The sequence below is a fragment of the Notamacropus eugenii genome, chromosome 3, assembly GCF_028372415.1.
Source record: "Notamacropus eugenii isolate mMacEug1 chromosome 3, mMacEug1.pri_v2, whole genome shotgun sequence".
Lineage (NCBI taxonomy): Eukaryota > Metazoa > Chordata > Mammalia > Diprotodontia > Macropodidae > Notamacropus > Notamacropus eugenii.
The window spans coordinates 225,828,873-225,853,019 of record NC_092874.1 but is presented as its reverse complement, the minus strand read 5'-3'; the positions used below and the strand labels follow the sequence as shown (position 1 = coordinate 225,853,019).

The 24,147-nt window shown below is 40.6% G+C and overlaps 1 protein-coding gene and 1 long non-coding RNA gene across 8 annotated transcripts in view; one reads left to right on the top strand and one right to left on the bottom strand.

Moving 5' to 3' along the window:
- EIF4B (eukaryotic translation initiation factor 4B) overlaps nt 1-10,290 on the bottom strand; it is a 35,156-nt gene extending 24,866 nt beyond the window's left edge. Inside the window, exons 1-3 of one of the 7 annotated variants that reach the window (XM_072654770.1) lie at nt 10,014-10,049; nt 1,509-1,649; nt 719-884 (exon numbers count right to left, since the gene is read on the bottom strand). In XM_072654770.1, the coding sequence (XP_072510871.1) occupies nt 719-758 (40 nt within the window). In that variant the 5' untranslated portion in view covers nt 759-884; nt 1,509-1,649; nt 10,014-10,049. Of the gene's footprint in view, nt 1-718; nt 935-1,508; nt 1,650-2,888; nt 3,073-10,013 lie in introns of all 7 variants that reach the window. The other 6 variants (XM_072654768.1, XM_072654771.1, XM_072654769.1 and 3 more) reach the window with 6 other exon arrangements.
- Nucleotides 9,718-24,147, top strand: part of LOC140534124 (uncharacterized) — a 94,718-nt gene continuing 80,288 nt past the window's right edge. Inside the window, exon 1 of the long non-coding RNA XR_011977165.1 lies at nt 9,718-9,825. This is a non-coding gene — a long non-coding RNA (uncharacterized lncRNA). The remainder of the gene's footprint in view (nt 9,826-24,147) is intronic.

Genomic DNA, 24,147 nt, shown 5'->3' with positions numbered 1-24,147 from the left:
TTCTCTCTGAAGTAGAGTTCAGCAAGGTGTAAGGGAAAACTTAAAAAAAAAAAAAAGGTTGGCTTAGATGATTTGAAGTTTCTGTTTCAATGCTGGGAGTCTATGAAGGTGAATAGGCAGCTCTTTTAAAAACAAGAACAGTGTTCTAAACCCTCTAATAGCAACTGCCCACTTCCCAAGTCAATTACCCTGCAGTCAATTTTCCTTCCATAGGTCTGGCCTTCCTCACTTTATAGACAGAATGGTCGGTATTTCAATAAAGCTGATTGCAAAAGAGGGAGAGAATGCAGGATCTAGTATAATAATAACCCAGACTTAAGTTTCAAATTCAGGCTCTGACACTTATCACCCTATGTTCATAAATCATTTAAATTCTCTTCTGGCCTCAGTTTCCTATTTATTATAAAAAAAAGAAGGATTTGATTAAATCATCTCTAAGACTTCTCTTAGAACTAAGAGAACCTGAGCCGGTCTTCCTTAAGAAAGGGGGATAACCTTCCTATTCCCATCAGATTTTGTTTAAAGAAAAAAAAAGAGAGAGTGCTGGGGGTAGGAGTAGGGGAAACAATGATGACAATACACTGGGAGGTGGTCTATTGCAGATTCCTTTGTTATACCCAACTGAACCTTGTTATTTCTCTGAAAGTAGAGCTACTATATACTCTAAAGACTCTGCACCCTCTGCCACCACCACTACTCCCCCTGACCCTTATAATACCTGATAATTTCTCCCATGTCCAGGGATTTAGGGGCATCATGGCAGAGTGGAAAATGTGTTGAATTTGGAGTCAGAAGACCCGAGTTCGAATCCTGGCTCCACCACCTCCTATCTGTATGGCCTTCGGCAAGTCATTTAACTTCTCTGAGAGCCTCAATTTCCTCATCTGCAAAATGAGGGGGTTGGGCTAGATGACCTCTAAGGTCCCCTCCAACTCTAAAGACAATAAAACAAGGCAGCAATATCACACCTTGGTCACAGTTGGCATACTATGTAATAGAGAATTATGGATTTTTAATCAAAATCCCTTATTTTACAGGTGAGCATAACTGAAGCCCAAAGAGTTGACTTAATTAAGGCAACAGTGGCAAAGTGGAGAAGTTCTATAACATGGAAAGATTGGACCTCTTGTCTTTTCTTGATGTCATTTCCCTAATACCTCAGTTCAGTGCTCTTTCCACTCATGATATATTCTAATATATTATTTTAGTTTCAAAGCTTCAGGTTACCTCAAATAGAATCAATGCCCTAATTGATCAATTCTATGGGCATGAAATTCTATAAAATAAATTTGTTGAATCATAGATACCTGTTATCTACTGACCTAATACCCCACAGTCATTCTTTTACTTGATCAGCACTTACTGGGCTACTTGCAGAGCATTGTACTGGGCTTGACAAATAACAGATATGATTCAAGGCCCATTCTTCAAAGAAAGAATTCTGATTTAAATGAGAAGGGTGCAGTTTTTATCTACATGGTATTAAAGAGGAGGGAATAGAAAATTACCATCTCCTTCCAGGTCATCAGTTTCATCAGCCCAGCTGACTGGTTTGGGTACAAAAGTGCTTCCTCCCCCACCGGTGCCACCATCCTCAGCAAGGAAATCTGTCAAGGTGAGGGTCTTCCCCTTCTTATTCTTCTTTTTAGCTGTCCAAGAATAAAGAGAATCAACACAAATCAATTTCTGATTCAGAAGACCTAACGGTATCACTTCAAAGAGTTTATCTTCCCTAAGAATTTAAGATTTATACTAATAGATGCCCATTGCTATTTAAGTTCCAAGGGTATTACAGAAGAGTTACACATTCTGCCCCCTGCACATTTCTACTCAGAAAATGAATCTGATATTTGGACATTTCCATTGTTATCACAAGATAATTTAGAAAGGAGTAAACACTTGAAGAAAAATCTGGATGCAAACACACATTTTTTTGATCCCTACTCTAGTTCTAGAAGGCCACATGTGACTTCTAGGCCACAGATTCCCCATCTCTATACTAGGCCCTAGGGACATAGAGACTTAAATAAGCCAATCCAACTTCAAGGACCTTACACTCTGAAGGGACAGAACACATGCACTGCTAATTAAGTACAAGACATACACAAAACAAATACAAAGTAATTTCAAGGGGCTGGAAAAGAGTAAGAATATTTCAGGGATGGGGATGTTTTTGGTGCAAAATACAGTGGCACTGAACATCTCCAACAGTATGTCCCATAGATTATCTTAAACTCAGCATGTTCAAAATGGAATTCTACAGATTAATCCTAAATTTTCCTTCAAGGTCTCCTCTCCTTATCATTTCCCTATTACTGTACCACTATCCTTCCAGTCACTAGGTGACTCCTTACTCTCTGCCCCCTTATCCAACCTGTGTCCAGGACTGGTGATGTTACCTTCAAAACATTCTCTTCTATGCATTTTTTTTCTCTCACCTGAATGTCAACCACTTTGGTAAGGGCCCTCATCACCTTATGCCTCAAGTCTTTTTACCCCATTATCTATCTTCTCTAAGTCGTCTAATTCAATAACAGTAGTCTCCTTTTGGTTCCTTGCATATGATACTTCATCTCCCAACTACATGCATTTTCCCTGGCTGTCCCCATGCCTGGATTACTCTCTCTCCACCTCCTTGCTCTCCCTGTTGTTTAGTTGTTCAGTTGTATTGGACTCTTCATGACTCAATGGACTGTTATCAGGACAATACTATCCACAGGTTTTTTTGGGCAAAGATACTGGAGTGATTTGCCATTTCCAGTGGACTAAGGCAAACAAAGGTTAAGTCACTTGTCCAAAGGTCACACAGCTATTAAGTGTCTGAGGCCACATTGAAACTCAGGTCTTCCTGACTTCAGACTTATTGCTATATCCACTAAGGCACCTACCTAGTAGGCTTCCTTTAGGTCCCAGGTAAAATCCCACTTTCTGTAAGAAGCCTTTCCTGGTGCTACTTAATGTTAGTGCCTTCCCTCAGAGATTAGATTGTGAGCTCCTTAACAGCAGAGACACTGTCTTCTACTTTTCTCTGCAATACTAAGCAGAGTGCCAGGTGCCGGTTAAGTACTTAATCTGTGTAAAAAAAAAAAAGCTTAGCAAACTTTAAGGTGCTATATAAACGCTAGCTATTATCATTATTAAATCAAAGCAGAGATAAGAATTATGCAAATGTCCCTTATCCCACAGAACTTTTAAAGACAGCTCAAATATTCCTCTCTTCCCCTTCCTAGAGAAGTTTTCAATTATCTTTGCTAATGATTTTCAAATCTACTTTTCAAGCTGGTTCTCTCTCATCTCCAGTCTCACATCTCCAACTGCCTACTGGACAACTCAAAATAGTTTTCCTATAGCCATCTTTAACTCATTATGGAACTCATCTTTCTCCTAATCCTCCACCACCTAACTTTCCCATAGTTGTCAAAGGTATTACCAACCTCCATGTCACTCAGACTAGTAACCTAGGTGTCATCCTACATTCTTTCCGCATCCCCTATTCAATTTGTTGCCAAGGCCTGTTTGATTTTACCTTTGGAACATCTCCTGCAAATACTTTCTTTTCTCCTCACATCCCCATTCCGCCCTCCACCCCCATCAGGGTCTTATGAGCCTGTATTGTTCCAATAATCTGTTAGCTGATCTCCCTGTTTTAAATCTCTCCCCAGTTTACCCTCTACTCAGATGTCAAAGTCACTTTTTTAAAGTCCATGTGTGATCATGCCACACACATCCCATTTAACTCCAGTGGCTCCCCACTACCTCTTTTTGTCTTTTTACACTTCCTTCCTTTCCATGTAATGTGAAATCCAGTGACACTGGCTTTCTTGTGGTTCATTGAACAATATACTCCATCTTTGAACTTCATGGATTCTCCCTGGCTGTCTCCCTTCCCTGAAACTTTCTTAAGTCTCATCCTCTTCAAGAAACTTTTCCCAATCCTCCTTAATTCTAATGTCTTCCCTCTGTTGATTATCTCCAATTTTTCTCTTCTATATCCTGTCTGTACATAGTTACTTGCAGCTTCTCCGAAATGTAAGCTCTTTGAGAGCAGGAGCTATCTTTTTTGGCTTTCTGTGAATCCTTAGTGCCTGGCACATAATAGGAACTAAGTGTTGACTGACAAGAGATGTACTATTACAGAAAACAGGTCAGTTTGATGGAACTGAAGAGCACATAAAAGGGAGTAATGTATAATCAGCCTGGAAAGACAGGTGAAAGCTAGATTATAAAGAACATGAAATGCCAAACAATGGAGTTTGTATTTTATCCTAGAGGAAATAGGGTGTCACTGGGGTGTTTGCTTTTCAAGCAGGCAAGTGAGGTGGTTAAACCTATGTAAAGAATGTACGGGAAAGAAGAGGAGGTTGGAAGAAGGGGGCAATTAGGACACTATAGAAACAAGTAGTCCAGGTAAAGTACCCAAATATCATAAATGAAAGAAAATGCTAAGGACTTTGCAAAGCTCGGGAGAAACAAATTCTAAAGACAGCCAGCACCAGTCCTCAAAGAATTTATTCTATTGTGGGTGGTACATAAGGAAGGGGATCCCAGGGGAGGAAAGTTTTGGTTTGGGAAGTTACCACTCAGAAGTGAGTAGAGCCTAGAGAGGACATTGGTTTTTAGTGGCAAAGGCAGAACTGAGTTGATTAGGGTAATTATGACATAACTACTAGTTTTTGCATAATAAAACAAGTCTCAACCAGAAAAGTGAGGTAGAGGCACCCTGAGGCAACTTACATTCCCCATTACAGCTGGGGTGGAGTGAGAGAGATGTAGAAGAAGCAGATTCCTGAAGACTAGGCAACATATAGGAGGTGAGTATGTTTCCTATATTCTGTAACCCCACCCCCGTGCATTTTTCCTGTCAGTTACAGTTAAGGATTAACAACTTTTCTATTGTCTAATTATAAGAAACACTTTATAGACATCCTTTTGAAATCAGATAATCCCAATTCATCTTGACCTAAATAAATTAGGCATGACCTTGCTAGTTACCTATAAAAACCTAGAGAAAAGGAGCAATTACACCTGCCTTCTCTGGTTGCCTCCATAAAACTAGCACTAATTGAGGCATACTTGTAATGGGAAGGATCTTTAGTTTAAGGAGAAGCACCTTTTTTGAGGGAAAATATTTTTGAAGCCTTCCTCAACAATTCTCTTCATCATTTTAAAGTCCCCAATATAAGAGAAGACTATCGATGAAAATTGAGGGTTGTGTTAATTATGTTATCTAAGATAGAGAGTGTGTATACCCTATCAGCTAGGCATGGTTAAAGTTCAATTAGTCACAGGCCATACTTATGCAGCAAAAGACAGACCCCGGAATTCTAAAATCAGAAGACTTAAAGAAAACCCCTCAAACCACACACAATACAAAAACCAAACATGCAGCAAATAGCCAACAACTTCAAAGCAAAAATCAATGAATGAAACAGCCTTTTCTACCAAAATGACTTGTTTCTGCATCATAGAGCCTCATGCTCAGCAATAATCATTTAAAGAAATTGATCTAAACCAAATAAGCACTGGAATTTTAGATTCAAACAAATACCAGTTTCTATTAACAACCATGCCAGGCCAACCACTTATGTACCCTTCTGAATAATCTAGTATTCCCTAGCTAAGAAAGTCAGAAATTAAATCCTGCTTCAATTTTTCCAGAAAGAAACACTACTCTTAAGAACTGTGGACCTAGGATTATTCAGTAAAAGCAAAATACTGACCTATCAAAATTCCATTAAAAAACATAAGTATGGAAAACCATACCAATGTGCAACATATCTAAGAATGTTTAACAGGATAAAATAGCACTAAGATAAGTTTACTTTCACTCTCCTATTAAGTGTAGCGTCACTGGAGAACGGGAGTCAGGAAAACCTATAACGATCTTCTCCACTCCCTGCTCTTAAGTTACTTGACCTCTCTGTGACCAATTTCTCCACCTGGAAATTGAGGACCTTTTTTTCACCCTCAGAGTTGAGAGGATGAATGTGACCAGCTTCAAAGGATGAATGTGACCAGCTTCAAGTTATCTATCTATATATCAAGTTCCTAACACATGTGATATCCTGCTACATATCAACGGTTTGAGAACTTCAGAAATGTTTTAAGTTCAAAGTATTAACACTTATGCTTCAATTTGCTACCATGAACACCACAGAACACATTACCTTATATTCAATCAATAATCAACAAGTATTTATTAAGGGCCTACTCTGACACTGAGGAATCAGTTTCCACTCCCAAGCAGCTTCCTATCTAACATGGGAGACATTTACTATGTGTAAATATGAACATCTGGAAGGAAAAGAGGGGATTGGAGGCAGTCAGGAGATGGGGTTCATTGTGTGAGGAAAGGCAAATAAACCAGTGTGGAAGGACTGCAGAAAAGAGTAAAACATAAGGAGACTGAAAAGGTAGGAAGGGTCCAGATTGTGAAAGGCTTTAAAGCTAATCAGAGTTTATTTCTGATCTTAGTGGTTACTGGGATTGCACTGACAAGCAACATGGAGGATAGACTGAAGTGGGGGGAGACTTTTAAAAGGAGACCAATTAGGAGACCATACTAATAAGGCCTTGAGGTGATGAGGGCCTTAACTATGGGGGTAGGGAATGGGAGCAGAGGGAATGAGTCAGACAAGAGGGTAAGGAATTCAATGGCCCAAGGTTATGATCTGCCTTTGACAGAAGAAACAGGAAGTTTGGAAGGGATGGTTTTGGAGGGGAAAATCACTACACAGGTGAGTTTGATATACTCTAGGACATCCAATTTGAAATGTACAACAGGTATTATGTGTGCGGTAAGCACAGTAGAAAAAAGAGCCAGGATGATGTCAGGCAAGAATGGTACTCTATCTTCCCCCATCTTCCCCTTATTGTTGTGGAAAAAAGTTTTGAAAAGGATAGCTGAAACAAACAAGGTGAATTTAGACCAAAAAAGCATTAAGACAGCATTCACACTAAAACCCTGAATACATATACTCAAAAAGGATACAGCACCTATGCTTTTCTGTAGGTATTATTCTTGCTTAGGAATGATATTGCAGAAAATATTATTTGGGATCTTTTTAATGTACTTATCTGTGCACAGGTTTCCTCCAGAAGGTAAGACTCTTTAAGCCAGAATGGTTTTTCTATCCCCAGTCACTTTTTTGTGAATGGCACAGACTGGCCTTTAGAAAGACTTTAGGTAATAAAGCAAATATGAAAGCTACCAAAGAATAATTTGTCTGTAGTCTTTTTAGAATAGATCTGTGATTTCATCAATATTGGATAGTGAAGAAAAAATCTACCAAGGTAAATCTGCAACTGTTCCAAGTTTCTGAGTTGCCTGAAAAACTGAGAGATCAAATGACTTGACCAAGGTCTCTCCTCCCTATGTTGTGAATCACAAGAAAAAGAAAGAACTTGATTATAGCAAATAACAGTAATGAATTTAAAAGAACACTAGATTTGGAGGGACAGAGTCTGGGTTCAAATCCAGAATTTTTTGTTCATAGCTTATGTTAACTTGAAAAGGCATAGGAACTTGGCTTTAAGGAACTTTAGATAAGAGGTTATCTCATTCATAATCCTCATTTTACAGCTGAGTTCCTTGAGGTCTAGGTAGGTTAAGTGATTCAGCCAGGGTCTGAGATGGATTCTGGACACAAGTTTCCTTGATTATTTATCACAGTCTATATTCACTAAGCCATACTGTCACTTAACCTCTCTAGGTCAGTTTCCTCATCTGTAAAATGAGGGGAGTGCCAAGATGCTCAGCTCATGACCAAATCTGCTAAATATATCACAAAGAAAAACTTTAAGAAAAACCCAAATTTTGGAGAAGTCTTCCTGAGGTATCAATCAAGAAAATAATAAACTCCGAATTACTTGGCTCAGGAGGAAATCTAGATCTCCTTTACTCAATAGTCTGTTCCAGGATACTTCCATAGTTCTTGAAGGTCAATACTAGGTCACAATGTAGAAGAGCATTGCTCCACTGAATTTCTAAATGGGTCAATATTGGTTGTGAAAGGAATTTATGAATCATCCTTAAGCTTTTCAACAAGGATCAGCTTAAAGTTCCCTTAAAAAAAAAAATGCCAGGTGGGCACCAAAATGCTGAAAATGTCACCCTATGCTTCCTTGGTTCATCTGGAATATTAATCTCAGGGATTAGGAACCATAATATAGCATTCTGCTTTGGAATATGACAGCAACCTATAAAAAGCCATTGTGGTAGATATTTTATTTTCCTCATTTGCAAAATTAGAACACATGAGAATTTTAGAAGGGATATCGAACATCACTGAGGATTATATGGATGATCTCTGTGGTTTCTTCAGGTCTAAAATGATAGGTGTGTACAAAGCGATTACAGATATTCAACAATCCCTGGAATTATGGGCATTTTGGGGCCACAGATTTTGGCCTTGAATTGGAAAGAGATAAATTTAAGATAAATAAAAGCACTACTTACACGCAAAACCAAAACCAAACTCAAACCAGTAATTTTGCAATCAAGAGTTGGTAGAAGTCATTGGCTAGCAGAGTGGCTTTCACAAAGAAGGCACTTAATGGTTGCAATAATAACCTATGTATACCCTTTTCACAACCATTTCAAAAGCAACAATAGGCTTGATTAACCATGGTGAGTTTACAGTAGTACAATTCATATGTATTCAGAAAGCCTATTCTCTTCAGTATTTGTGCAAAGTTCAGTAAGATTTAAAACAAATTTGCAAAAAGGCCTGTGGTCGGTCTGTCTGACCTAATTAGGGAGAAGTGAAAAGAGAAAGAAATAATTCTCAATACGATCTGAACACCAGAAAAGGGGCCAGAATCGCAAAGTCTGTTCTTTTAACAACTTTTCTAGAACTAGAGGAAACATGTGATGCCATAGCAGGGAGGCTTAAACTTTTTTTTGGTCCCGAGAGCCTTTAGGACTCTGGTGAAACCTATCCTTTCTTAAAAGATTTTTAAATGAATAAAATGCACGGTATTATGGACCTGGGGTTAAAAATTCTTGGTCTGGACTATGCAGCATGCCAAGAGATGTCACAGAAAGCTCCAGCGGACTGCGGGGAAATGGTGCAAAGCCATATGCTTGCACCATCAGGGGCACGCTGCACGTCCAGGAGGGGCCTACGGAAGGATGAAGGCCGCGACCAAACAGACGAAGGTAAATAACACCGCCTTTCATCGGGGCAGAGCGCTTCAGACTTGGGGTGCAGGGAGGGAGCGTGCACAAGAGCCCGAACCCCACCCCGCCGCTGCGCTTCCTCTTCCGAGGCTCGGCCCGCGTGTCGGCCCCACACGTGGGCGCCGCACTTAGGCTACAGCCCAAATAAGAGTCACCCCCCCACCTTCACCTCCCCCCGGCACATGCGCGGTTGGTCAGTGGAGGGACACAGGCAGTCGGGGAAAAGAGCAAGGCAAGGGGGGAGAGCAGGGGAACCCGGCCCGCGTAGAGCGCCCCATTTGAGCACCGGCGCGCGTGCGCGAACGTCGCCGCCTCCACTCCTCCGCTTCCCGCGCACGCGCGCCGCTCCCTTCCCCCCTCCTCACCCCCTGCAACCGGCTCTCGAGCTCGCATTCTAACCGCTCCCCGCGATCTCCCCACCATCTCAACGGCCTCGCGCCCCAGAGACCTAGTATGGAGCGCGCCCACCGCCCCCTCCTTCCCCGCACGCGCACGGTGTCTGGCGCTTATGGGGGCAGGGTGGGGGGGTGGTTCTCGCGCCTCCCGCGGATTCTTTCCGCCCCCTCCCCACTCCAGTTCGCGCCGCAGCCCGTCCCAGCCCCCACTTCAGTCTCGAGCTGACGGGGTAAAAAAGGGTGTGTGGGGTAAGGAAGGACACCTTTCCCCCATTCCCGAGGGGAGACCCTGAAAGGGCTGAGCCGTCCGCCAGGCGCAGCCTCAAACCCCAGAGGACGGCGGCAGTGCCGGCTCCCCAGCCCGAGGGAGCCAGCGGGTTGGGCCCAAAGCGGGGTTTCGGGGCCCGGTAGTCCGCGGCACTCCGGCGCTCACTCACCTGAAGCCGCCATGTTGGGAGAGGGAGAGAGAACGCAAAGGACCCGGATGAGGCAGTCACGTGATTATAGCGAGCGCGTCGGGCTGGGAGACGCGAAGCTGGGCGGGGGGGCCTAGTAAGGGGGAGGGGAGACGGGAGGACCAGGCGGTGCTGAGCTGGGCGCATCAACGTAGCGCGAGGGCGGCAGGGTTGCGTCAGGCAAAGGGACGAAGCACAACGTGTGGGACAGAGGGCGTGACTTCCCCGGCGCGTAGGGATGGCGTGACGTGAGCGTGTGGGGCGGGGCGGGGCCCAGCTTGGGGGCGGGGCCAATTTATTCTTGGGTCCTCCCGCCCAGGGGAAAGATGGAAAAGGGCGCGGGCGGGAGAATTTTGCAGCAATCTTCTTTGAGTCTCAAACCAGGGAGTAAAAATAATAAATAGAATCATAGGTTTGGACTAGAAAGAGACATCAGAGGTCATGTAGTCAATCTCCCTTACTGCTCAAAATGAAGAAACTGAGTACTAGAGAAGTAAAGTGGCCTACCCAAGATTACCCAGCTGGTAAAGAGTAACATCATTTGGCCTCATTGATTTTTTAAAATGTCAAAACTTTTTTCATTATATTGCATTTTATCAATATATGTAACCAGTTTAAATTTAAGATGTGTTGAGTCGGTTATTTAGCAAATTAAACATTTTAAAGTTTAAAGTTTACAAACCTACCAGTCACATTGGCCCATGACTGTTTTTCCCACAAGCCACTCTATGCCTTTCACTGCCTGAAATGCTCTCCCTCCCCATCTCTGTCTCCTGGTCTTCCTAGAACCCTCAGCTAAAACCCCACCTTCTTTGAGAAGTCTTTGCAGATCACTCTTAAGACTAGTGCTTTCCCTCTAAGATGACTTCTAGTTTATTCTGTCTCTGTCTTGCTTGCATCTTGTCTCTCCTTTGGAACTGAGTACCTTGTGGACAGGATCTATTTTTGCTGTTCTGTTTTCATTCAGGAAAGGTTACAAACAGGGTGAGTGACTTGCCTTGGGTCACATAGCTAGTCTATGTAAAAAGTAGAACTTGAACCCAGAGTAGTTTTCTGTCCATTTGAGCTGTATAACTACTGTGTGTAATAGATACCACAGACATTATTTGCTATTTTCAAAGGAGGAAAAGGTATAGAGAAGTTAGGAGACATTTGTAGGGTTTGAAATCAGATCATGCTTATACAAAGTTCAGTACTCTATTATATCATGCTGCCTTTCTAAAATGTGGTACCAAAAACTGGAACCCATGTGACTGCTATAGTACAGACTGAGTAGTGCTGCATTTGAAAACTCTTGTTTTGAATTCTGCCCCATAGAGTTACTGGTCATGCCCTGGCTAAGTCACCTGCTTTCTCTCCTCTGATCTGACTGCTCCAGTCTCTGACTTCTTGAAAGTCCCAAGTAAACTCCCATCTTCTATAGGAAATCTTTCCCAACTCCTTTCATTTTAGTGCCTTCTTTTTGTGAGTTATTTCCTCTTTGTCTTGTATGTTGCTTGCTTTGTGTGTATTTGTTTGCATGTTCTTTTTCCTGTTAGACTGTAAGATCCTTGAGGCAGGGACAGTTTCTTTTTCTTATTTGTATCCCCAGTGCTTAGCATATTGCCTGGCATGTCCTGTTGTTGAGTCCTGACTCCAGGCCTGGCACCCTCTATCCACTTTGACGTTGAGCTGCCCTGCTTAACACATAGATAATTAATTAATGTTGATTGATTGACTTAACCTGTAAATTGGGCATAGCACTTACCCCACAGGGTTATTGTAAAGAACAAATAAGAGCATTTTAAATGTCTGGCAGACAGTAAAATACAATATAAATGTTAGATATTATTATTGTAGTAAGTTCACTGACATCTTTTGCTCATAGCCACTATCAGTATATAGGATTGTGATTATCCACTTCCGGTATCATTATTCCTATCTGGTTTCATAGTATCTCTTAACAGTATACAGGTGGACTTATATAGGAAATGTGATATGATAATGTCACATCACAGGGTACATTTCCTTTAGCACAAAAGAAAGTCTCCATTGTCTAAAGTCAATTTTTAAAAGGAACCAGCTGATTATAGCAAAAGGCATTTCAGTTGCCATGTTTGGGCAATCAGATTCTCCTTTCTGCATGCTGACATGGTTAGTTCTTATGACTAGAACATAGCCCTTCCAAGGAGGCCAGTATTGATAAATAGTTTGTTGTTTACTGTTTGTTGAATCAATTATGCAGATTTAGGCCTTGAACTGAAGGAAACTGACAAGTATGCAGAAATACTGGAGGGAATATTGCTAACTTGAGTAGGCAGAGCATTGTCTCCGAGGAAGCAGGAATATGTGTTTGTGTGACAACAGAAGAAATGAGGTTTACAGAAAACTTGGCTACCTCAGGAAACATTCTCACAGCAGAATGCTCACAACCTTTAAGGGTAGAATTGATAATCTGTGATCATAATTCAAATACCTTTTTCATAGACAAAGTCTGTAGGCCTGGCCAAGAAGAGGAAAAGTAAATCTTCAGGTGGGAGGGAAGTGAGTCATGAGAGAGCACCATTTACTTTGAGCATTTCTTTGTGTCTCTGGGAAGCCCAAGGCTGCAGTTCTCTAGGAATGAGAACTCATGTTGCATTTGCAGAAAAGTTTCCATCTAACCACTTTGTAGCAGTTCCTCTGAGCTCAGTCAGAAGAAACAAACTATCCTAAAAGGGAAGCTGGAACCTGAGGAGTGTTTTTAGCTCTGGTTTGAGTAGTGGCCAGGCTATTGATAATTTGTAGACAAGATTGAGACAAAATAAAGTCAGGGTCGTAGTCCATAACGCAACAATCCTGAAGCCAAGATTTGTGGTTTTCAACGAAGTGCAGAGAATTGGTGTCTTATCAATGTTATTGAAATTTGGATGGAATGGAGGGGGTTCCTGGAGTTCAGGAAGTATCCATATCTAAATTTTGTGTCTCACGTATAGAGTTAAGTAACAATACGGTAACAATCTCTCCCTTTATGCTTTACAAAATGAAGTGCTTTCTTCACTACAGTCCTGTAAGGTAGGTAGTACCAGTATTCTTGTCACCATTTTATAGGTAAGGAAACCTCTTTGCCTTGGGTCCAGATCTTGGCTCTAACATTCACCAGCAGCGTAGCTATGGAATGGAGTCAGTTACCTCCTTTGAGCCTCAGTTTCCTCAGATTTTTTTTAAATGGTAAAAATACTTAAACTACTTAACTCATGGTGATACGGTGTCTGGTCAGGAATCAGGAATATCTGAGTTCAAATATTGCCTCAGACACTTATTAGCTCAGTGACCCTGGACAAATCACTTAACTCAGCTTGCCTCAGTTTCCTTATCTGTAAAATGAACTGGAGAAGGAAATGGCAAATCACTTCAGTATCTTTGCCAAGAAAACCCCAAATGGAGTCATGAAGAGTCAGACATGACTGAACGATTAAGCAGCAACAATCTACCTCATAGGATTGTTGTGAGGAAAGAACTTTATAAGCCATAAAGCACTATCTAAATGAGTTATTAAGTCCATGACTAGTAAGTAGAATAGCAGAGACCTGAATGCAGGATTTCTGACTCCAAGTCCATGGTTCTTCCTGTATGTCTCAGTGATAGAGGTCATAAGTTGTATTTAAAAAGTAAGTGAAACGAGCCCTCTCTCCTGCTTGTTTTCTTGTCGGTATTTTCAGTATTCAGTACCTAAGTCAGATGATGGGAGTATCCAGCCATCCTCCTTAAAAACTAAGTGCTATAACAAGTTTCATTGCCAAGAATAAGCCATTCAAGAAAGGCATATTGAGTGATGAGGTTTTGAAGAGAAATGTGGTGGTGAAATAGGAAATGTCACTTAAGCACCTGGATTCATCAGAGTTCTATTGAAATGATAACCCATTTTTCAATAGCACTAGTTTTTCCATGCAGGTGAAGAACCAATCTTTTTTCCCTTTGTTGTAATTCTTTCTAAATTGAGAAATAATTTGACACAACTTGAAAAAAGCAGGAAAGCTTTTTTTTTCTTTTTAGTTTGTGAGCAGGAAAGAAAGTGAAAATAATTATCTGTCTAATGTGATATCTGGGATTTCTTGTGTTAGTATGCTTGAAATTTTCTCTAAAAAATTATATTTATAATCAAAATGACTAAAAATGATAGAGGTTTTTGATCTTAATTCTAGTTGTTTTTTAGTTAAAATTCGGAATACAAAAGCATTAGAGTGTGAGCTCCTCGAGAGCAAGGACTGTTTTTGTCTTTCTTTGTAGAGTACTTGGTGGCTGCACAGAATAACCTGAAGCCTGTTGACTTGACCACTTACTGAAGACAAATCACAGGGCCTCATTTTCAGTTGAAGAATGAGATGTGTAGACTAGGTGATCTTTCTAACATCTTTTCTAGCTCTAAATTTCTATGATTCTAAGTGGGGGGTTTTTGTATGTATGATAAATGCCCTCATTTACTCAAATGCCATTTGAAGAAACATGTATCCCTACCAGAGGACACAAAAGAATCCCTGCTCTCATGGGGCTTCCAATCTACTAAGAGGGGCTGAGAAAGCTATGTACAATTAAAGATAATACAGAGTAAATTGAGAGAGTGCATCAAGGAGGTACCAAGAGGAGGGAGGAAAAGCATTGGATTTGGAACCAGAAGGCCTGGATTTCAGTTCTTTCTCCAGCATTTCCCTCTGTAATAGTCATGACATCTGAGTCTCGGTTTCCTCATTTGTAAAATGGGTCAAATAATATTTGCATAATCTATTTCACAGGTTGTGAGGATATCAGTGAACTGTTGTGAGAAATAAAAAGAGGGAAGGATTACTTCTGGTATGACTAAATGTGAATTGACAGTTTCATGAATTGATGGTTTACCTCCCATGATTACTCTTTCAGTTTATTTCAGTAACTAAAATCAAATGATCCCTTAAGTTTCTTATGTCTGACTATTTTAAAATGAAATCCATAGAGAAAGAGTTTGATGCATGGCCAAGATGCCATGTTTAGAATTAGAAGCCCTGGTCTAAGTTCCAACTTCATCACTGTCCTGGCATGTTCTAGCTTGGGGACCTAAGGCATGTTCTTTCATCTCTCTTGGCCTTACACTACTCATCTGTACAAGAAGGATGTTGGGCTCTATGATATCCAAGGTCCTTTCTAGCTGTAAGCTGTTCTCTTTGCCACAGATTAACTGTGTGACCTTGAGGTAAATAGGTGACTGAGCCTCAATTTCTTTATCTGTGACAATGAGTATAGTTCTGCGTTCAATATTTAATTCACCAAATTGAGGTCAATCCCTTCTCTTTAGGACTCTTCCCTGGAGTTTCTAGATATCCTGAATGATGAGTAAATATGTGAAAATTCCCCTCAGCACACTATGTCTTCCAGTCATCCACCTTTGCAAGATATCTTGGGGTTTGGGAGGTAGATTTTTTTTCTTCCCTACTTACTTATTCTGTCATCCCCCCCAAATTGAGACAGTTAACCCCTTTGTCTCATGTAGTTTTCATTTATGCTTTCTGGAAATATAGCCCATTGGGATGCAAGTGGAGCCCCTTGTGTATGCCTTTAAACCCAAATCACTTTGGCCACAGATTGGCCAATAATGGGTCCCAGCCCAAGCCACACTTGCTCATTATTTGGGTTTTGCTGGCTCAAAGTAAGTGTAAATCGTAATTGACGTACAATTTACATCAGCAAATAGACATAATAACCTTGTATTTGACAAATGTAAAGATTTAAGATTTTGAGATAAGAATTCATTATTTGGTAAAAATTGTTGGGAAAACTGAAAACAGTATGGCAGAAACTGGGCATAGATTAATATCTTAAACCATTTACTAAGATAAGGTCAAAATGCATACATGACCTAGATATAAAGAGAGATTTTACAAGAAAATTAGAAGAATATGGAATATATGGCTTATTAGACATATGGATAAGTGAACAATTTATAAATAAACAAGAAATCCCTAGGTGTAAAATGCATCATTTTGATTACACTAAATTAAAAAGATTTTGTAGGAGTAAAACAAAGGTAGCCAAAATGAGAAGAAAAGCAGAAAGTTAGGGGAAAAAATTTTATAGACAGTTTATGAGATCTAAACTCTAAAATATATAAAGCACTTTGTTAAATTTATAAGAATATGAGTCATTCCTCAGTTGATGAATGGTCAAAGGATATGAACAGGCAGTTTTCTGAAGAAATCAAAACAATTTACAGTTATATGAAAAAATGCCTCAAATCATTATTGATTAGAGAAATGCAAATTAAAACACGCATGAGATATCATTTTACATCTATCAGATTAGCTAAAATGAAAGAAGGGGAAAGTGATAAAAGTTGGAGGCAATGTGGAAAAATTGAGACACTAGTTTTTTGTTGGTGGAATTGTGAACTAATCCAGCCATTTTGGAGAGCAATCTGGAATTATGCCCAAAGAGTTGATTAAATCAAGAGTTTATTAAACCAAGAGCTATTAAACCAAAGAGTTATTTAACCCAATAATACCGCCACATGGTCTATTTCTGAAGACAATTTCTGAAGACTTGCAAGTCAAGACATGAAAAAGGAAAAGAGCCAGTGTGTCCTAAAATGTTTATAGTGACTCTCTTTGTGGTGGCAAAGAACAGGAAATTGCAAGGATGCCCATCAACTGGTGAATGACTGAACAAGTTGTCGTATATGATTGTGATAGAATACTACTGTGGTTTAAAAAATGAGCTCAGTGATTTAAAAAGAATGTGGAAAGACTTGCAAAAAATAATGAGCAAAATGATCAGAACCAGGACAATATTGTATACAGTAATAGCAGTGTTGTTTTAAGATCGACATTGAGTGAGTATGTCGTTTTGTCTGTTACAAGTACCCAAAATAACCTAATGGACACATGAAGAAGAAAGCTATCTGTATTCAGAGAAAGAACTGATAAATAGAAGTATGTATAGAATAATTCTGCATATATTTGTAGGTGGTGGCCATCTCTTGGGGGGAGAAAAGAAAAAAGAGAAATTTATGTGATATTTTTGTTGTATGTTTGCAAGTTGTACATAGTAGATTTACAGTTTCATATACAAGCATCTTTTTTATTATAGAAATACTCATTTTATTCCATAAATTAAAAATAAAATAAAAAAATAGCAATTGTTTCTGTTCTAGCCAGAAATCTGAGGGTCTTCCCCTCCCAGATGGATTTTTTTTGAGATTCAAAGTAGGTCATCTTTTGCTTCAATTCTTACCTTCAGTCACTGAATAGATGTTGCTTCAGACAAACTGAGACCTGGGAAAGACTTTAGCTTAAAAAGGTCAAGGCCAACCTACTGCATCTGGGGCCAACTCCAGTCATCTTGACCTGTGTCTTGCCACTGGACTCTTGAATGACTGGAGGAGATAGTGAGGCTGAACACTTTGCGCAGCCCTGCCTCACTTAAATCCAAGTCACTTGCAAGTCAAGACATGACCCTTCTGACATCATTGATCTTCTTCAAGAATGGAGGACAAACAATGAATGTCAAAAGCACGTTACCAGGATTTAGTTTCTATTCGTAATTTCTGTAATTCTCTTGAGCCAAAGTCCCTTCGCTGGTCACCAGTCCCTGATACGAGTTATAAACCCTCATTAGGATGTAAGCTCCTTGAGGGCAGGAACTATATCATTTTTGTATTTGTGTCCTCAGTGCCTACCACAGTGCCTGATGTATTAGTTACTTAATACCTATTTGTTAATTAATATTTGAGTTAAAAATGTTTAGCCTTAGTTTATTTAATTGTGCATTAAGTTATATGAGAGTATAAAAATGTACTTTGTAAGGAGGAGGAAAAAAGTTAAATTGAGTCCAGTAATTTAAATTGTGACTTGTTCTGTCCAGAGTCCTTGAGTCCAGCTTCTGGGCTCTTTTTTCAGGGTAAATCAGAAGGAATGTATTTTTAAAATTAAGGAGCTGCTTGCTGCTGGGCCCTTAGGGCTTGGACACTGTACTCCTTCTCCTGAACTGAACCTTCTGCTGTGGATCTCTGTGCGGTGGGAGCAAGATCTCTCATGTAGGCTAGGTTAGTTTTTCCTTAAAAAGTATTGAAACTCTCCTCAAGACTTAATTGAGTCAGAGAAAGAAGACTCTGGCCATTGATGTAACTTCCTGATGGCCTAAGTACAAAAATCCCACATAAGTGGAGTCAGCAGCTCCTCTCTCAGGCTCATGATCAGCAGACGAGCTATTGTGTTCTTTGTGAATATCTTTTTATCTGCTGTGGCTGGCCGTTTGTTAAGTTGGATATACTGTGAGAGTTGCATTGCATTACAGGCTTGAACCTCAGCTGCCAGAGTAGTCTGAGGCAGGCCTGGCCTATACCATTTGGTGCAGAGGTCACAGATTTGAATCAGAGTAGTTTCACTGAATGGTGGGAAGAACTGTGCAGAAGGTGTCTGGGTGGGCTGGTGCCCCACTGCCCTGGAGGGGTCAAGGGAGGGTTTGGAAAGTAAACTTAAGGCATTCAGCATTAACTAGATTTAGGAGTAAATGTGCTCTATGTTTTTCTTTTGTTTTCAATGGGGGAGTGAGAGGGAAAGAAGTTGGATTCTCTTTGATTTAAAAGAATAAAATTTAATTTTAAAAAATCTCTGCTCTGAAGATAAAAGTTATGAATCATTGTCAAATTTGCATAATTTGACCTCGGGGCCCATCAGCTGTGTGAGGCAGGCCTGTGTCATGCCTAGAAACTGTAATATTGGAATTGTTTGAGAATTGTCCTGTAGGAATTTCTGAGAGTTTCTCATATGCAACTTGGGAGACCATTGGAAAGTGTGCTGTGTGGACTTTGTTGGAATATTTTGGTGTAAGGCACTGAGGGAGTCACTTGAAAGAACTATACATGATCCTCCCCAGGACCTCAGAAAACTTTCTGGAATTGGGCACATGGGCAAATGTGCTAACTATACCCCACTTAATTTGCTGGGGAGGAGATGAAGTGGGGGCTGCATCTTTTTAAAAATAGGAATAACTTCTTCCTCTCTACCCACTGTGAACTTTAACTCTTTTTTACTTTGGGACTTCCACTGAGGGGTAAGTTAGGTGTCCCTGTCAAGTGGACTGCAGTGTGGGCCCAGCATAGAGAAGGAGCAGCACTATCTGTAGATGCTTTCAGCCTGGCACAGGGGGGCAGTGGCACAGCCTAGGCATCGTTCTAGCCCCAGCAGTGACAGTGCTTTCAGCAGTGCTTGGCCTAGTAAGAAAGGAGGGGTGGGGGAGCCTCCAGCCCTGAGGGCCCTGGGACAGAGAACTAGAGGCCGCACCATTGAGGGGGTTGGGGAGGTGTGGAGTAACAATCGGCTACCACTGTGGCAGTAACTGCCACAATGCTTGGCCCACCACAGGGGAACCCTGGCACCATGGGGAGGCGAGAGTTGGCCCAGGAGAAGGGGCATTGTTATGGGCAGCAGTGAAGTCAGGCTCAACAGACAAGGTCGTTAGAGGCTGGCCTCCACTACCCTCTTAGTTCAAGTTCATTGTTGGGACAACTCTTGTCTCCACCTGGAAATGTGTTTAGTCAGCAGGCTGGGGGATGGTGATTTGTGTGATCTTAAGAAATTCATCAAGTCAAGGGGACCCTGAGTGCATGTGGGCAAGACTTTCCTCTTAGATGACCAAGAATCCCATGCAGGGAGGCAAGAGCCAATCCAGTCCCAAGGATACTTTTGTTGCCTTTTAGGGAAACTAATCCCTGTTGTGGGAAGCAAGGGAACCCTAGTATTGCCACAGGGCCCCTCCTTATTACAATCAGTATAATACTCAATGACCAGTGTCACCAAGAAGTGACATTGCTCTGAGGTAACTTTCTAGTGATGGGGGAGATGAGACTGTCTCCCTAACCCCTTCAGACAAAACGGTTAGTCACTCAGCAGAGACCTCTAAAGAGACAAAGATTTGGTACCCTCCTCACCATTATGAGGATCCCAGGGAGGGAGAGGTCATAGTTGGTGGACCAGGGAACTCTGAAGGGGACTGATAGTACAGGTTGGCTCTTAGTATTGACAGGGACAAACCACATCCAAGAGGGCAGTGATTTTTTAGCTGCCTTAGTACAGATGACCCAAACTAAGTGATGAGAATGGGCAACTCTACCAGATGTGTCATCTGTTAGTGCTATGACCCTGATCTTCCTGGTGCTGCTTCTGCAAATCATCACCAATTTACATGGGGAAACCCACTGTGAATAGCCAAGGTTTGGCGTCATACATCAATGTGGACCACACTGTTAAAATCTGAGATTTAGTTCTTCCTGAGGGAGAAGGAGGAAAGCCTGGGGTTTCTGGTCTTCTTTCTCCCCAGTATTCTGACATACTTTCTGGAGTTCCTGAGGTTGTTTTTCTTTTAGTTTTTTTCCCCATTCTTTATTGCTGCCCATTCCAGGCTTTTCACATGCCCACAGGCTTCCCATCTCCCTTTTCTCCATCTCCCCCCACCCTGGATTAGAATTATTCAGTAATGGTGCTAAAGCCTTTTAGTGAGGAAAGTCCTCTAGAAGACATTTAGGACCTTGCCACAAAGGGGTGTGTTGTGTGTATTTGCTTTCTAAATTCAGTTTAAAAAATTTTAAATTAAAAACTAACATTTTTCTTTAAAAGGTATTGTAATTGTCCTTAAGGCTAACTGTCTCAAGGGCTAAAGTCTCTGGACATTAGTATTATTTCCTGGTGGCCTAAGACAAAAAAAACAAAACAAAACAAAAAACAAACCAGCAAGGAGGAGTCAATAGCTCTTCTCTTAGAGTTTTAACCAGCAGGCCAGCATGGCCTTTACAGAAGCAAGAAAGCTACACCCAGGCGAATCACTGCTGCATCCTTAGTGAATATCCTTTCCTTGCTAAATAAACCTTTTTTGTTAACTGTAAGGTGCTTTATGAGTAGCTCATTTCATTTCAACCTTGAACCTGAACCACCAGGTTACCTATAACAGTCATCAGGTGGTCTAGATACCAGGTGCAGTCCTGAGGGACCTTGGCTTCTCTCCGGGGGGACTCCTTTTTCTCACAATCTTCAGCTCATTAAACTTCTACCACAGCACTGAAAGAGACAAAAAATACTAAAAGACACAAAAGACTCAAGGTACACACTGACAGACTTAAAACAGAATTTAGTAACTCCACTTACAAATACCATAAGGAAATTAATATTTAAATCTCTTCAGAAAATAAAGCAGTTTTTTGGATTGCTGAATAAGCATCATTTCATTTCACCTTGATTTTGCACTGTACAAACAATTCCTGCTCAATGTCTTCTGGACAAATGGGCTAGGTTTAGACCCATCCTCTTGGTGGTGGTTGTCTTCTCTAAGGGTATTGTAAGGAATTAGTTACCAGGGTCTCCACTCAATTAAGACCAAACCCTGGTTCTCTGTTTCCTCATCTGTAATATGAGAGCATTGGACCAGATCAGAGTTTCTTAACTTCAAGTCTGAATTTGTTTTAAAAAATATTTTGATAATGATTTCAGTATAATCAGTTTTATAATCCTTGTATTTTATATTATGCATTTGGAAACATGATTTTGAGAAGGGATTGGTTCATAGCTTTCATCAGACTGCCAAAGGGCCCTTGACATACCAAAGAACCCCTGGATTTATGACTGAGGTCTCTTTGGTGATCTTACAATTTATTTGACTTAAGACCTCCTATACTTTCAAAACTCGTAAGGTTGATTTCAAGATTGTGTACAACCCCCTTAAGATGGATACTTGTTCACTTGAGAGAGGAAGTCTTGATCTTTTCTGTGTCACAAGTGAAGTGTATGGATCCCATCTCAGAATAATGTTTTTTAATATTAGAAGAAAATGCTAACTTTTAGAGGTTAGTGAAAATAAAGATGTAATTTTTTTCCTATCCAAGTTCACCCCTCTGTCCCCCTGGAAAACTATCTATGAACCCTCGAGAGTCTGTAGATGTCTAAGGTTACGAATCTGTGACCAACGATCAGAAAAGAACAAACGCAAGAGAAGTAACTGTAAAGCCAGGCTCAGGCTTGTGTTTTATCTGCCATGTGCTCGTGGCTTCATGGCAGCTGAGATAAAGTAGTACCCTTCATCCCTCATGGAAGCAACAAGAAGTAGTCTTGACGTCATCTGCGGCCAGGAGGGAAGGGAGCACTCAGTTTTAAATATTTATGAAGTCATGAACTGTTCTTGCTGAGGAAACAGTAAAGATTTACTGAGTTTATCACCTCAAAGTGACAGTCCTTCACATCAGTGAGTCATAAAGATATGGTTGACTAGAAACAGGCAGTGAATCTCTGCACATGCTCTGTTCAATCCCTGGTAAACATTGAAAATGCATCAGCAAAGATTTAGGTTAGACAACTGGGAAAGCAGGACTGTGAAATGTTAGAACAGTGGACAGAAGAAGGCTGTAGAATCTTTGCTAAAGAAAATGTAAGGGCACCTTTGTGCTTGAAGGAAGGGAAATCTTACCTGGAAGGAGAACAGAAAAGATCATCTCTTGGGGTTTCTTCTGTGTGCAGGAGATAGGGCCTTTGCTCTTGTCCAAATGTAATTTGTTTCTGCCTTCCAGGATTATGGTTCTCATTTGCTGGCCTGTGGTTTGTTATTCTAAGGAGATCCTGATAAGAACTTTGACCAGAGATTTCCCAGTTAGCTTTTTGTTTCAAAGCCTGACACTGAAGCCAGGCTGGAGACGAGGCTTTCTACTGTTTGTTATTTTTTAATCAAAAAACTTTTTTTTTTGTTCTTATCCTTTTTTTAATACCATCCACATTTCTTGCTTTCTCCCTCCTCAAAGAACCAGTTCTTATAATTAAGAATAATAAGAGAAAGAAAGAAGAAGAAAGCTCCACAAAATTATCAGAAAGGTCTGAGTTGTATTTGGCGTTCCCCACTCCTGGCCCCTCACCCCTGCAAAGAAGCAAGGGGAAACTCTGCTGCTTATTTGCGGTCAAGTTTGGTTGTTATTATTTGGGCCCATTCAAATTGAACGGTTTTGTTGTTCTTTCTCTTTGCACTATTATAATCATTGAGTTTTTCTGGTTTAGCTTACTTCTCTTTGTATAAATTCGTGTTAGATTTTCCCTCATTATTTGTGTTCATTACATTCATCCTTTATTTAGAAAAAAGTTTGAACTTAAACACCAAAAACCCCTCCCCCAAACAGCCCACCTTTTCCATACAGATCACAGAATACAAAAAGAGGATTATATATGAAATTATGAAGTCTCCATACTTTAAAAAGAAGTACTCCTTCTTTTAAAAAATATGTATATATAAGAAATTTCACAGATTACTTTCGAAATGGTCCCGCTTTTCTGTGCTTCCTTCCAAACTTCTCTTTGCTACTTTGCATTTTAAAAATGTTTTAACGGCCCATTTCTCTTTTTTTTGGCATTACTGTTGCTGATTCCACCCTCTCCCTAATTTCCCCTTCCCACCACTTAAAAGACAGGAAAAGAAAGAAACGCACTTGTAACAAGTTCAGTTGAGCAAAGTAAATCCACACTAAAAATGGGTCTTTCTCTGCACCTTGAATCTCACCTCTTCCATAGGAAGGGAGTTCATTGTCATCACAGGTTCTCTGGAGATATGTAGTTGGCTTCATCAGTCTTCTCAAGTGTTTCAAAGTTGTTTTTCTTCACAGTGTTGTTGTATAGACTGTTCTCTTGCTTCTACTCACTGCATTCTACTCAGTTCTTTCTGCCAGGATTCTCTGCAGTTGTCTCTTTCATTATTTCTTATGACAGTATTTTGCATTACGTTCATGTGCCAAAATTTGTTCGGCCATTCCTGAATTAATGGGCACCCCTTTTGATTTTAGTTTTTGGTTGTCTTTTTCTTTTAGTCTCTCCCCCCATTTAGTGATCATGAAGTTGGTTTATCTTGTGACTATTCTCTCTATAGTATTTTTCTTCCCCCTACTCCCTTCCTCGTCCTCACTTGTTTGCCTGCCTGTTTGGTGTACTTTCACACCAAACTGTGCCTGTGTTCAACCGTCTTTTGTACGTTTCTGATAAGATTGAAGTTATTCCTCATCTCTTTTTAAGCACTTCTTTGGCTAGTTTTTCTCTGCTGGCACTGGCTTCCTTGGAGGACCCCTTTCCTATTGCCTGGGTTTTTAGCTGACTTTTTACATGGTTCTGGG